At 38.3% G+C, this 16,182-nt stretch overlaps 1 protein-coding gene across 1 annotated transcript in view; it reads right to left on the bottom strand.

Moving 5' to 3' along the window:
• Positions 1–13,082, bottom strand: part of igdcc3 (immunoglobulin superfamily, DCC subclass, member 3) — a 103,119-nt gene extending 90,037 nt beyond the window's left edge. Inside the window, exon 1 of the mRNA XM_056247986.1 lies at positions 12,795–13,082. Within this exon, the coding sequence (XP_056103961.1) occupies positions 12,795–12,858 (64 nt within the window). The 5' untranslated portion in view covers positions 12,859–13,082. The remainder of the gene's footprint in view (positions 1–12,794) is intronic.
• Positions 13,083–16,182: the final 3,100 nt, after the last annotated feature.

Raw genomic sequence — 16,182 nt, 5'->3', positions numbered from 1 at the left:
CAACAACGAACCCCGTTACATTGGCAAACTCATTAGTGAATTACTCGTTTGTATTTCTTTCTATATGGTGAATTATTGCATGATACCTGGATTTTCAGTCAGGCGAAACTAGGATGGTTCACATCACAACACAAACGTCCGTGTGGTCGTCTGATTCAGAGATTTCGTCTAGGAGAAATTGCGATCGTTGAAATTCTCTGCAGCAGACGGACTCTATCTGTGTCCGTAGCGCACAGCGAGAGCACACGCACCAGCAGCCCGCCTCAGCTCGACCCAGTCCGGGCTCCTCGTTCGCGACAGGCAGCCGCCTCCTGATCCTCCATCAGCCTCAGCTGCTCTTCACTATATTGCGGCTCGTAAAGATAGCCACGAAGAGCGGATTCGAGCAGCAGAATTTCAAAATCCTCTACTTCCATATCATGTTTAGTTTCTTCCGTCATTGTCGTAACTTCCTATCTCCACAGCGCTTGTTAGCTTAGCTTATAAACAAGATGGCTGATATTGCTTTCAGTATCTGCAAGTGAAGTCCCACCCACTGATCTGTGATAGCTCTGTTAGCGCATTAGGCACAACCCCCTATGGGCGGGTTTGAAAGGGTGGGAATTTGTGCTTGTAGTCTATACAGAAATCCCCCCTTTTTACACTTCCTCCTACAATGACGTCAAATGACGATTTTTGCGTCATTGTAGGAGGAAGTGAAAAAGGTAAATAGTAGATTTCTCTCGTCTCAGGGGAAAATGAAAGAATGTTGCACGACCATTCAATAGTATGACTGGTTGTCTAACAATGGACCTCTTAATGCAAATGGGTGGAGTGACCCTTTAAGTTCTCATCTTGTTTTATTTCAGACCTTAATAAACACATCAAACTTACAAAAAATTGATGAGTCAAACAAGTTATGTAGCTTTACAAAAGGAATATGCTACAACTTCTGTAAAAATTAATAAATAAAAATAAATAAAAATAAAGTGTGCTCCTGCTTTTCAGATTTTCGATGATGTTCACGTCGCGTAATTACGTCAATTCATAACGTTCCCATGGCAACAGGGGGAAATGGCTGCTCTTGTGTGAAACAAACGCAACATTTTTCAACTTTCTGCTTAGATATATCGTACTTTTTTGCAACGAAAATGCGAGGATTATGAAATCATGCAAGCCACGCATATTTTGCACGGAAATCGGCAATTTATGCGGCGAAAGTGCGGCGTATTTGAAAAAATGCGGCCCCCGCATAAATATGCGGACTTTGGCTGATTATGCACTAAATCATGCGATCGCATAATCGCGTTTTTCTGGAGGGACTGGGTAATAAACTACCATTGTCATTATATTTGTAGTAAATATGTGCACTTTACTTGCACAATGTTTGATTTGTTGTGTGTAATGCAGGCAGAAATGATGTGGTGATCTACTTACCATTAGGGCTGGGCGATAAAACGATAACGATAATTATCGCGATATAATTTTTCTCGATAAAACGATATCAAGAGGTCGATAAATGTTCGATAATGTTTATGCGCCAAAAGCGGAACGAAACTCATTTGAACCGCGCGCGCCTCACGGACCGTTTATCCGTTCGGCTCAAAGTCCAAACGGCAGCGCGAGCTCACTAGAGCAGACGCGTTTACTCTGATCGGCCTCGGTCACGAGATCTAGTGAGAGAAGCGCTTGAGTTCAGCGAAGAACACAAATGTTTAAAGGCAGATGAAACACCGCTGACAAACAGGAGAAACACTGCGCGCAACGATACAGTCAGAATCTGAATTGATACTGAATCCATTTAGCCTACCATGGATTTACTGTAAGGTTAGCCTAGTAATATTAACTGCACCATGAAATGTGGGATATACATATTGAATTGTATAATATTATTAATGTAGACAATGTATTAAATGACTAATGGGATATAATTGCAGTATTTAATAATGTATTTCACTGTTAGGCTACTGTTTTTCATACAAATACCATAGAAACTATAAAGTTACATTTTGCCATGATAGTGAGGTGCTAAGTTATAGGCTTTGCCTGGTTTTATCTGTGGTTATCATGATCTAAATGCATGATACTGGATGACCAATGGTTAATTTTAATAAAACTCAAACAGTCAGAATATTACATTTTACCAAATAAAAATGTGGCCGTTAATTTCTTTTTAAACAGATGTTACTGTTATTGTTAATGAACATAAATTTAACAGAGTAGTATTAGCTTGAGTTAGGATGCAGATTTACTGTCAACTCACTGTCAAATATGCATTTCGAGACAAAACATGTAATTTGAATATTGCAGTCTGCACTGCAAACTGTGCTGAAGAAATATTTTTCTATTGAGATATTAATTTTGTTAAGGAAAAATGACAAATGTTTGAATGTTCTTCTACCTCAGATTTGTGAAATGTTCACCTGTTTGGCAAGTGTTTGTCATGATATGTTCTGACAATAAAGAGTAGTTTAAAACCACAATTAACGCTCTGGTTTATACAACTTTCACTTAGGAGCAAAAATCTGCCTTTAAACTTGAAAGAAATAAAGATTTGACATTTATCGTGATAATTATCGATATCGACTGATATAAAAAAAAATATCGTGATAATTTTTTTGGGCCATATCGCCCAGCCCTACTTACCATCACCAATTTTATTACTGTTAATTTTGTGATGATCTTCTATTACTATTAAATATTTTCTCTTGACTAATGTGTTGTCCCTTTCCCCTACTCAAGGTTCATTGTGTTTTGGCTTTTTCAAGGAATTTGTCAATCATTTCATGAGGAACATGGGCTGTTGTTACTGGTGTAAAATTGTGCTGTGTATGAAAACGGGAGTATCCCCAAAAGTTATTAGGGTAAATAAAAATATTTGACAGCTTCATGCTCTACGATGAAATTGTTTAATTATAAACCGATCCATAAGCATTATTTTGTTGTACATTATACAAGTTGGCTACAAATCGTAGTATGTTGAAATGAGTGTTCCAAAGATACCCGGATGGTCTACTATTTCCGGTCAGAATCCGAAGTGCAGATCGATGCACACTCTAACCAGACAGTAAAAGCATAGACAGTAAAAGAAATGGACACAGCGAGCGACCCCATAGACTTCAAGGAAGAAAAAAGTGAAGTCAATAAGAAACAGTCACTTCCTGATTGCCAAGCGTACTGCGCAGGCTCAAACTGAGCTTGACGACCTAGATGTGACGTGAGCAACCTATTCGACAGTTGTCTTCCTACTAGTCTTCTAGTAGCTGTGCCAAGAGGAATCTGAATCATTCCCTTCCGAATCTTGCAGAGACGGAGAGCGTGAGTAGGAGCTGTCCATGAGCTAGCAGCAGGATCAACTTTATGACTCTCTATGGGCTTCTCTCTTGACTTTATCGGACGTTATGCCTCCACGTCCCCCCGATTGCCCGTGAGCTTCTCCTCCTGTCTAAACGGTAATTTCTCTTCTATGCGACAGAGAGTCGCGTGTTATGACGCAATCGTTAGCCTATTTTTACAAAAACTGCTTCTACGGGCCATAACGTAAGATACAAGGTAATGGAGCCTTTTATACATTGTTGTGTTTCTTTAGAAATAAATAATGGACAAATGGAGTCTTAAACGCCTCAGATGTAAAGTTATTCGCTGTCAAAGTGACGCCAAAATGAATGGGAGTCAATGGAATGCTAACAGCAGGTGAAGGCTTGCTAACCAATGGCGGCTCCCATGGAAGCTTCGATTTCCGGCTGATGGATTACCCCCTTGAGTAAAAGAGACTAACGTCTAATATTGCCCACAACCCATCGCGCGTTGGACGAGGATTCGGTTAGAACTACAAACACGAGTGAAAAGTGTTAAAACACTTCAGACATGGAGGACGCACGAGTCCGGCTGTTATGTAGAGAGGTTTAGATAAAGAGGTTTGAGTGATTAATTATCAGTATCTAACCTGACGAAAAAGTATTTATTCAATGTTGGCTACATTATATTGCATCTGCAGCAGCATTGTGAACTTTTGTAAAGATACGTTTAGCCATTAACTTTTAAATGCATCATTATATTCAAATTGCAAACATATGAGGAGAGTCTCCGCATGAAAGATCCAAGACTGGCAGGTGAACATGCTACAACATTTCTCTCCGAAACGGTAGGAAATTAAATTAGATTGAATGGAGAATTTTAACTGTGACAAGATGATTGACAGGGCAGTTTACGGTGATACTATAGGATGCACGCGACAGAGCTGTCCGTTAAAGGGGTCATATAATGCCATTTTTGTACAAGCTAATATGATTCTTTAGGGTCTAAATTAAAAGTTTGTAATATACTTTAATTAAAAATTCTCATTAGTATTGTAAGAAAACACTTATTTTACCTGGTCAAAAACAGCTCTGTTTTCAGCACGCCGTTTCAGTGCATATGACTTTAAATGATCATGAGCTTTGCTGACTCCGCCCCTCTGTTCTATGCGTACACCAGAGCTCTGGCGTACACCATTTGTAACTCAATAACCATAACGCGTTGTTCAGTATAAACGTGGGATTATGAATTATATTGAGAACGTCATACTACATAGAAAACATGCCGTAATGTACCCTGAGTGTAAACCTTAGACGCATTCATTGTGAAGCGTGCAGCTAGCGATTTGCAAAGATTAATATATTAATATAAAGTTTAATAAAACGTTACACTCACTTCCGTTCTTCTGGAGATTCAGCAGGAACACGAATATCTGGTAGCAGCTACCGATCCATTTTTCATGAGCAGCAGCTTAGCAAATCCAGCTTTATACTGATCCTCGTCTATAAAGCAGTCTGGTGAGAAATGATTCGCGCAAACATGAAAGCATTGACGTTGCTCGTGGGGAATATTCCCTTCGAAAACAAACACAGCCACTGCGTCTTCAGCGGTTCGGATTTAGGAAAATTAAAATGACTGCTGTGTTTGTTATTACACCCAAGAACAGAACACCACAATCGCTTAGACGCCATTCCGCTCATAGACAGTGCTCCAGCATATCAACAATGACCGCGCCGGTCCGCGCAGACTATGATTGACAGCTCTCTCATGGAGCTGATCTCACCCGCAAGGGCGGGTCTGTGTTGAGACGCTCCTGTCAATCAACAATCGTGGGAGGGGCTTCCGAGCGTGTGACGTCACACAGTCGAACGGCTCGATTTGAGGCAGGGGAAAACATATAAGGAGTTTAAAACAAAACAACTGGATGGATTTTTATCATTATATGATGGTTGTGTACAGACACTGCCAACACACATTTCAGTACAATCAACTTGTAAAAGTGCATGCACCATTATATGACCCCTTTAAAGATGACGAAGTAGTATGTCCCAAAGCTTGCCTACTCTTTTGCTACACACTCAAAAGTATGTACTTTTTCTTCACAAAAAGAGTACTTTTAGGGCGTAGTATAAGTAGGCGAATTGGGACCCAGCCGTAGTAATGACACTATAACGAAACCGGAAATTGTAATGCGTGATCACGCGATAGTTTCTCGTGAGCACGCGAAAGTCTTTATAATTTTATTTTTGCAAAGGTCCCTTTAGGGGCTCTGTACTAAAGGCTCATGCACACCAAGAACAATAACTATGATAACTGTATTAGCGTCAACCAGCGCACAATTACATTACGTTTATTTTGCCGCTTTAAATGCACAAGCTCTTTTCTGATTGGCTGTCAATGTTTTTATCATTCATCAGCTGGAAAAAAACGTTCAGAAAATGATTCCAATTTCCAATGTAGTTCCTTATCGTTACAGTTGTGGTGTACTGTAGACAGACACTGCTATTATATCAATTTTAGAACTCTTTTTACAACTATTTATCGTTATCATCCTTGGATGTTAAAGTGCCTTAAGTCTCTCTAAATGTTCCCTTTTAATAATAATGTCCTCCAGCAGATCAGTGACACCCACAACAAATGAGGGACGAAGAATAAATAGCAGTCTTCCCTGACTTAGCGTGATAAAAAGGAGAGCTTAGCGGACTCTCTTGTGCTCAGAACTGGAGGTATCGGGTTTCAGTCACTGATGGGCTAAGCAGTAGCAGCCTCTGCCTGCGGCTCAGGAATCCATCTGAAGTTCGGCAAGCGGGGGGCACAGCTAGACACCAACTCTGGCATCATCGCTCAAATTCCAACCCCAAAATATACCCCCCTAAAGGTGCAGCCATGGAATGCACTGACTCGCTCGTCCCTGCAGATCACATGACAATAGAGGAAAAGACAGAAAAACAGCTTCTCATTATGTTACTAAAGTGGGCTAAGGGACTTGAGTTATCTCTCCAGGTCTTTCTTATCTCACTGCTGTTTCTCTCCAAATCACTCTTTTTGTTCCTGCTCCATTTGTGAAACAAGAATCATGCTCCTCTGTCAATTGCCCAGTTTTATTAATGGACACAGTTTTCTTCTCTGACTTCTAACAAGGTTTTATTGCAGCTCCAGCAGAGCCTCATTCTCAGGGTTACACACACGTCCCCAGAGCAACTGAAAACTTCTCACTATAGGTTCTTTGCAATACATCTGTTAAAATCTTCTCTTCATTGATAAAACACCAGGGACAGCATAATGTTTACATCTTTTTGAGTTTTGATGTTGATTTCACTCACGCATAACTTACAACTTGAATTCCCCAAACTACATTAATTCAAGTGTTGATACAGTATATAAAAACTGCAGTGTGATTCGATGCTGTGCTTGATTTGGCACTTCTGCTTTCAAACCTTTTTGAAACTCTTGAAGCATATACTTTTAGATAGCAACCTCACACTTACACGGACACTTCAAAATAGTGCAAATGCTAAAAAAGTTTGAGGTCAGTAAGATTTTAAGAAATAATGACTTTTATTCAGCAAGAATGCATTAAATTGTTCAACAAAAAATATATTTTTCAAATAATTGATGCTCTTCTAAACTTTTTTCTGAATTTCATCAAAGATTCCTGGAAAAATGTCCACAAAAATATTAAGCAGCACAACTGTTTTCACCATTGATATTAATAAGAATTGTTTCTTGAGCAGCAAATCAGCATATAAGAATTATTTCTGAAGGATCATATGACACTGAAAAATATATCAAAATAGAACTTGTAATAATATTTCATATATTTGTTTTTACTATTTTTGATCAAATAAATGGAACTATGCAAGAGACTTCAAAAACAAACCTGTATACACACCTTTTTAATGATTTTTCTTCATTTTAGATTGTTACATAACACACAATAATTTGCTTTCACCAAACAAATAAATGACTATATTTAACTATACTACATTATAATTCTCAAAATCTTGATCACTTTTGTTTGTTTTTCTCTATTTATACAAGTTCATTGCTGCCTGCAGCTATATCCTTCACTAAATGTTCATGCTTCTGTTAAGCACCCATGTTCAATCAAGCTTTCTAAAAAGTGAGATAGAGAAAGAGAGGCCACATCAGCAGCAGTAAGCCCATGCAGTTATTGATTAGAGATCTTTAAAGAAGGCTCCTTGAACTCAGATGATACATCAATCAGAAGAGAAAGAGTAACAGCAAATGTGAGGAAAAGAAACAAGGTGAAGAAGTGAAGAGATAAAATGAGTAAAGGATGAGAAACAATATTAATTTAAAAGAAAGATACAAATGCAAGAACAAATACAGCAGCAGTCACACCGACACAACAAAGGCTGATTGCAGTGACTCCTCTTTTGAGAAGTGTTTAGGGTTTAAGCACGGCTAGAGCACCCTGGAGTTCAGGATTAGCCCAGCGTGAATCCCGCAGCCTGCCAGGCAGACTCACACAGAGTGCCTTTGAGTGATGCTCACACATGGGTTTACCACTGACACTCAAAACAACATGCCACACCACATCAGACTCAATCACTGTTCTCTCCACCCTGCAGAAACCTACATTTATCAGCTAGAAGGAAGGAAGAAATCCAAAGAAGAAACATTTTAAAAGGATAGGTCACGGGCCACGGCAAGATGACCGGATTTTCATCTACGCACCCTCATGTTGCCTGAAACACTTATTTATTTTTTGCTACACAAAAGAGGTTATTTAGCTGAACGTCCAAGCTGTTTTTCACACAACATATGAAGTACCTGCAGCTGTCAGATTCCAAAATTAACAACTAACTGGCATAAAATACCAAGAGAGTAGTCTATAGACCTGTGCACTACTGTATATTCTAAGTCTTCTAAAGTCATGTGATAGCTTTATGCGAAGAACAGACCATTTATTCAATTCCTGATTTCAACCTGTTCAAACAGAACCTGCTCAAACAGAACCTGCATATAAACTAGTGCAACACATTCAAAGAAGCTTGCTTGAATTACCAATGTCCCAGTGGTGTGCAGTGGTGTTTTAAAATGAGGCCGCAAAGACAAAGTCCTCACAGTTTTTTTTATATATATATCAGATGTAAATGTATGTCCGTTACATTTATTTTCCCTGGTGAAATAAACATTACATAAAAAAGGGAAACCAAATACAATTCTATTTTGTATTTTTACACTAGCTATGTAATGTTCTTCTATTTATTAAAACCAAGTATAAATTTGATCAAATTAGTGTTTTTACACATTTTTACATTTATTCAAAAATAATAACTTAAGGCAGTAACAATAAATATTATTTGTGAACTAATGTTAAGCTTTCTTTTTAATAGTCAACTTATTTTCAGCAGTCTTCAAGCTTGTACACACTGGCCACAGACACAAGCTAATTTGCTTGTAAAACCCCCCACACTCATGTTTTCAGGCCAATTCAAGTTTGATTTTGACGTGACACAAAGCAGTGATTTCTAATTGGCTGAGTTGTTTACTTACTTTGTAATTAGTCTTCCCATTAACACCATCATTGTTTTCATTCATGCTGATTCAAGAGCACGCAAGAAAACAAGAGGCGGGATTTATTGCACAAACCAATCAATTATAACCGATCATATCCAATCATACCGCAATGGAGGCATTGCCTCCTCTCACATGACTTTCATATTCATTGTCAATTACCCCCCATTAAATTCACCACACGCTTTAAGGGGGTCTGTTAAAACTCAATGGGCTCAGGGGAGGCAAGAGAGACGTGGACTCCAGCTGTATCTTCACCTGCGGGTGTCGCTGTAGGACAGTGTTACTTTCTAGAAACGAGTGACTTATACTTTTTAATGTCACATTTTGTAATATTTGCGTAGTTTTATTTTTGTAATATTGATTATTTTCTCATTCAGTTTTTTTGAGGAGACACCTCCTCCCTCGCCTCCTCGGAGGAAACGCCCCTGCAATGTCCTATGTTTGAATAACTTGGAATAAAGAGTACAAGTAGTGTGAATGACTTTCATGATATTTTCTCCCAGTTCAATTTTTTTTATAGTTCACCCAAAAATGAAAATTAATTTACTGAAAAAGACATCGCAAAAGTAATTATATGAATGAAGCGGTTTAATCCAACTCTCCTGAACAGACATGAAAATGACTTTTTGTAATTTTGATGCATGAAAATGGCGTGGACTTTCAAAAATGATGAAAGAATTAAAAAAATATCTTCATATATTTTTCGAAGATGAACGAAAGTAATTTGGAACAGCAGGGGTAGATCATAAATGACAATTTTTGAAAGACAGCCTGGATATTCTGCAAAATAACGTAAAACCAATCTTCAAACAACATTAGAGCTAGTAGATGATGGCAGATTATCCTTTTTAGGAGAACTATGCCTATAGTTCATGTAGATTATGTTGTTTCACTTTCAAACATAAATCCTTACCACATTAGAGGATGGTTTAACATTATGACCATTTTAGAAAAGCTTTAAATGGTAAATGGCATTTTTGTACCCCTGAATTTAGACATGGTTCTAAACCAAGGCCAGGAAGAGCACTGAACTGGTCTTATTCCTGTGAAAAAGGACACAATTAAGCCTTATATATTTCAGCTTCAATACTCCTCCTGCACAATGCGACATGGATATATCATCAGCTGCAAAGAAAAATGTAACCTGCACTAGATCATGTAAATGTGATATCTAAATGCCAATTCATAAGCCCTCTCTGACCTTGAGTCGGTGAAATATCACACCAATCACGCAGTGAATTAAAGTGTGCACAGACCAAGATCAGCCCAGTTTCATTAGCAAAGGATAATTCCGCTCTAAATAGACATTCGCCTCTCACTCTAAATATCATTGGTTTAGGATGACCTACTGTAGCTGTGAAGGAACCAATGTCCGGGTCCCGGTGCCACCTCCTTATCAGCACCCTCCATCATCTCTTTACAGAGCCTTCCGCTAGTAAACAGGGCATCCGTATAGCCTCACCTGCTCAATTCAAATACCAAACCCTTTTCCTCTCCTCATTTCAGCATCTCTTCCCAGGGTTTTGGTGTGACAGCCTTTTGCACACTGCAGGTCTTGTTTTGACTTCCTGTGACAAAGCACTGAAACATGCTGTCAGAGTGATGGGATGGCTGCTTTCAGCCCCTTTCTTTTGTCGAGATTTACAGAAAGAACTCTTAGATTGAGGCCACAGAGGGGGAGGGGGGGGGAGAAAAAGTCATTCTTTGTAGGGTGACCTTAAAACCTATCATCATCATCATCGCTCTGCAACTGGAGCAGGTTGTTTTTACAGTCACAGCTTTAATATTGGACCAACTGCTTGATATGTGAGGAATTTTTCAATTAAAGTTCTTATCGCACAATCAGAGCTCAATGTGAGTATTAAATCCTTCAGTGGGGGACATTTATTTCTATACGTTTTTTTTTTTTTTTTGATGAATACACACAAGTATATATATATATCACAAGCAAAACATATATTATACGTTCATTCACGGCACGCCTTCTGTTTGAACTTCATTTAGCCTGAGCTGCAATGTTGTTGCCTTCACTTTCCCATGAGACCGGGGCATCATAAGAGTACTTCTCTCCCTCTCTCTGAGAAAGCACTTTCATTTGTGGACTGTATTCTCACACAAACCTGGAGGTCTGTTCACAGTTATTTTAACACCCTGATCGTATGTGCGTTGTTAGTATTTGCAGAGCGTTTCTGTATTTGGTTGGCGAGTATTTGCACTAAGTGTTGTCAAACTGATGAAGTTGTTTTCTTAATTTTTTATTTTTCTATTTTCATGGGGTTTTTTCAGCTGCTGTGAGTTGAGGTCTCTCGGCCACCGTACCTATCCAACGTAAAAGAACAACGTAAAAAAACAAAAACATGTATTCCACCACCCCCCTGGGGAGATAACAAAAGACATTCAGTAATTTAACAACCCAATCCATGCTATTCCAACTCAATCTTTCCTCCTCTCTCAAAGTGCTTTGCTGATTGACAGCTCTGCGATGAAGACCTGAAGGAGGACTCCAGCATAAGCCAATAATTTAATACATGACCTCAGCACGCATGTGGTTTGCTTGATGATCGAACTAGTGGTAGTTAAATGAGCTTTGTGAATGCTAAGCAAGATCCTGATTCCCTAGATGTCATGCTCCATAAGCACATCCTGCACACTGCCCTCCAGCCCAGGAAAACAGGCCACGTTCACATACACAAACCAACAATTACAGGGGAACAAAGGAGCCATGGAAACTTAAAGGAGAAGGGAAAGACAGCCCTGACACACAATCTTCAAGACAACAACAACCTTCAGTTCTTCTCTCACTTTTCCAATACAATGGAAACACAATAAAAGGAAACAATCAATCTGAGCTCCTGCTGTCTATGACAGACAACAGATTCAAGCTGCTCACCTGTGGGCTGAGAGGGGAAAGCTATATATTTTAGGAAATATTCCTGCAATTCAGATTTTCAATTTTCTGCATCTTCCCTTTTAAGTTATCACTTAAAGCCTAAACTACTAAAAATGAACAATACATGCTGGAAACCCGAACTGTTAACAGATATATAGACATGCCTAGTGCTGAAGATGTCTGTATGTCAGACAAATAACAGAATGATTTATAAAAAATAAAATAAAATAAAAAGCTACTCAAAGCTACAGTTGATCATAAATCAAATATGAAACTGCGCACACCCTTCAGCTTCTGCTATGATCTATACACACTCATTCATTGTTTGTACAATGTCGGTTAATGTTTACTAATGCCTTGCAGAAAGTTCATTTATTTATTATTTTATTACAAATATTAGGTCTATTTTAACATTATTAACACTTTATTTTATCTTTGTGTGTGTGCATATTGATGCTTAGGCAGTATTGCACGAAAAATAAGTAATTTAAACAGGAAGAAATTGCTGTTCTGGTAAATAAAAACACGCACAGAGATATAGGCTATGACTAGTAAATGAATCAAAGTGCACACTTATCACTTCTCAAAGATCAAGGACAATGCCATGTCTTGACTGACTATAGATTGCACATAGGCCTATTGATTATTTAATAGCAGAAAAAAACGCTTCTGAGGAGTATGGGAATATATCTCATATAAACTCAAACTCAAGGTTTCATATTGCTCTGACACATTGCTCAAGAAGAAATATGATTAGAATTTCATTATTAGATTCCATATGCAACACACGTGACAAACTTCACATCATAACATTTGTCCAGTGTCTGAAAACACTAATAAATCGCGTAAGCAAGCAAGCGCGTGGAACTCTCCATTCACAAAATAACGTATAGCCTAACATCTACATGTAACGTTAGGCAAACACACCCACCCAGTCGCAACTACAGCAGTAAACACATACGTTACAACCGCTTCAGAAACATATGAAGCCGACTGCAATGTGATCAAGTTCACAGTCAATCTCACTGACCAAGTGACCCAATAATACCGAGAGGTTCCCGGAGAGAAATAACACACTTACCGACAAAAGCGAACAGGAGTATTCCGAGTGAGCAAGGAGCCTGACGGCACCGTCCGGAAGCCATTTAATCACATTGAAAATTAGACGAGATGCAAAAAAATAAAATAAAATAAAAGAAGGTGAGGCAAGAGCGAAGACAAGGATGTGGAAGCAGTAACCAGCGCCTCTAGATCCAAACTACAGCCGGTGGCTCCAACATACTTGCGCCATTTTACACATCTTTTTTAGGAATGTGTCAGTAGCATCTCGCGCTCTCTCCTCCACGCGATCAGAACACGCACGCACGCACGCAAGCTCTCTCTCTCTCTCTCTCTCTCTCTCTCTCTCTCTCTCTCTCTCTCTCTCTCTCTCTCTCTCTCTCTCTCTCTCTCTCTCTCTCTCTCTCTCTCTCTCTCTCTCTCTAACAAAAGACACTATCTCTAGAGAGCAAAGACGAAGGATATAGACCTACCGTCGGGTTGTGTGCAGGTCGGTCAGGACATAAAAAACTATCTTATATAAAATATATTTTATAATAAAGAGGTCATAGCTGGACAAAGACTTCCAGGCATGAACTAATATATGCAGAAGAAAGAAATACTGATGGAATGAGGTGGTTAATCCTAGGCTTAGGATGATGGTGATAATGATAATAATAATAATAATAATAATAACTTAAGTTATAATTTTTAATTACATTATTGGACATTTTTGAAAGAATCATCATCGTCATAATAGTTTAGCCTACTGAATTCGTTATCGTAAAGACAGATAAAGAAAACATTATCGGTCCTGATGTTTACAAAAATATTATGTTGTTATATAAATAATATTTCGCTTTGTTTAAAACTTGAAATTTCAGGCATTTCAACAGCGACGAAAGAGTGCCATCTATTGGCTGTTCAACATAGCCTACATTGAACATGGTTGCTTGATCTAAACCAGTAGGCTATTGCCCAATCCTTTCTTATAGGTCTACCGCCTCAGGCCCACCAGTAAGCTATGACTCAAACACCTCTACATTGACACCAAACCAGAAATGTGTTGCTTTGTCGCATATTATAGGTAGCCTATATTATTTTGTGTTATTGTTAATATTTTAAGCACGAAACAACTGATAGGGCCTGGCTGCGCATGGCTGGAAAAAAGACTTGCCAAGTGCTACGAGTCTCATCCACACAAATTTACCAAACTTGCACATTTCTGTGGTTTCTGTGGAATTGTATAGGCCAAATGGGTTATAGATCTCACAAAAGAATATCAATTTTAGATAAATTGGTTTCTGCTTACTAGTGTTAGTAGAGCCTAGCCTATAGTAGACTGGTAGGGTTAAAATAACATGGACATGTAGTTGCAAAATCACTTAGTCAGTAGAATGTCTGTTGGGGCACCATCACAATAAAGAGTTAGCAGATATTAAGCAGACAGTCTACTAATACTAATGAGAGTTAGTGGAAGTTGTAAAGTTAGCCTATGTCTAGTCAACAGAATATATAACCTTTATTTAACCAGGAAAGAAGACTTACTTAGATTAAAATTTCTTTTACGGGAGTGTCCTGGCCAAGAAAGATAGGCAGCTGAGTTTACATAGACTCATGCATAGACATAGACTTAAAAGTTACGACACACATAAACAAAAAAAACAGAAACATCATTACATAGACATAAACATACAACTGGTGAAAAACATTTACACACCATTAAATTACTCTGACGATTGCTTAATAAAAATTGAAATTGACTACAAGACACCAAATTTTGTAGCTTCATCTCAGTCTGGAGAAGATTCCAATCCGAGGCTGTTGCATATTTAAAAGAGGTTTTACCCAGCTCGGTTCTGGCAAAAGGCACACACAGATTGTGGATTGATTCAGAGCGTAATGAGTAAATATTCTAATGAGAGTTAGTGGAAGTTGTAAAGTTTTAGCCTATGTCTAGTCAACAGAATGTTTAAAAGGGACCATCAAAATAAAGTGTTACCGATAAATTTCCTGGTAAAATGTGTATTTGGAAATAAGTCACTGCAATATGACTTTAGAAGTAAATACTATATTTTATAGGATCCTTGTGAAGATGCGTAATTCATTGCCTAATTGAAAATATATGTGGTATATATGATATATGTATATATAATATGGTATAATATATGTGGCTTACTGCTTTGAAAAAAAACACAAAAAAGGGACAAATTATTTTTAGTATTAAGATGTTTATTTACATATCACAAGTTTGCAGAGACTTATGCGGCAAACCTCACGAACAGAGACAGTGATAGAGGAAGAACATAAACATTATAATATCATATTGTCCTCCACTGCACCTATCTATCTGGCACCAAACTCCATCCTTCACAGCTCATGTATATGACATAATTGAGTATTCATTTGATAATTCAATTATTTATAGGGCACATTTGTTCCAGTTACAAAGATTAGATCCAATCTAGTGAGTAAATTGAAGTTTTATATTGTGACTTTGAAAGTCTGATGTCACAGCAAAGGAAACAAGACCTACAGATCATAGTGCTTGTAGAGTATAACATTTCTATGTGAGTTAAACAGTATTACCCATATCCCCAGAAACAGAAGCCGAATGGTCAATGAAAGCTTCTTCAATCTCTTCAAACTGTGCCTTAAACCCTTTACAATCTCTAGATTTGATTTTACAAATAAGGCCATGAGAACATACAAACAGACAGCAGACATACACATGTTGTAATCTCACTGGGATAGTGAGTTTTGTGTGTGCTGAGACTGATGTTTTGTCTCTCACATTTACCGACATGTCAGAGACCATACTGCTGCTGGTGTTACACAAATGTGTCCACAGTGTGCTGACAATCTCAGAAAAGCACAGGTCTGCTGGTTGGGGAGAAAAGTAAAAAAAAAAAAGAAGAAGAAAAAAAGGATGAATTCTCACATCACCAGAATAAAAAAGGTCACCACGAAGCACCAAAGAGAAAACAGCCATTAGAATACACGATTTCTTTAGAAAAATGTCTGTGCATGTGTTACTATTTGTTGTTGCTTTCCCCCTGTCATTAAAAGCCTTTATTTTACAGGATGTTAAATAAATAAAATTGCCTTCCATCCGAGTAAGCCGTTGCATTCCCCTGGAGTTTTAATGCAAAGACAGGGCACCTGAGCAATAAGCACTGATTATACGCACAGTGTAAAAATGGCCCAACATGCAACCCTGTGTCTGCTTTGAGAGGTATGGCTTGACAGGGGAACCCTCACCTGATTTCTCATTTCAAGCATTTTGCTGCTATCCATCGCTCTGCAAAATCCCAGACTTTTCCAGATAAACACAAATGTCAACCATTCCTTTGCTTAATATATAGTGAAGCAGAAACCAGCCTGAAGCTTCAAAATGAGGTAAAATGAGACAATCAACTCATCCAGTTTAA

The sequence above is a fragment of the Rhinichthys klamathensis genome, unplaced genomic scaffold, assembly GCF_029890125.1.
Source record: "Rhinichthys klamathensis goyatoka isolate OS25496 unplaced genomic scaffold, OSU_Roscu_1.1 h1tg000051l_1, whole genome shotgun sequence".
NCBI classification, from domain to species: Eukaryota; Metazoa; Chordata; class Actinopteri; order Cypriniformes; family Leuciscidae; genus Rhinichthys; species Rhinichthys klamathensis.
Note: the sequence above shows the minus strand (reverse complement) of the source record. Positions and strands in the feature narration are given on the sequence as shown.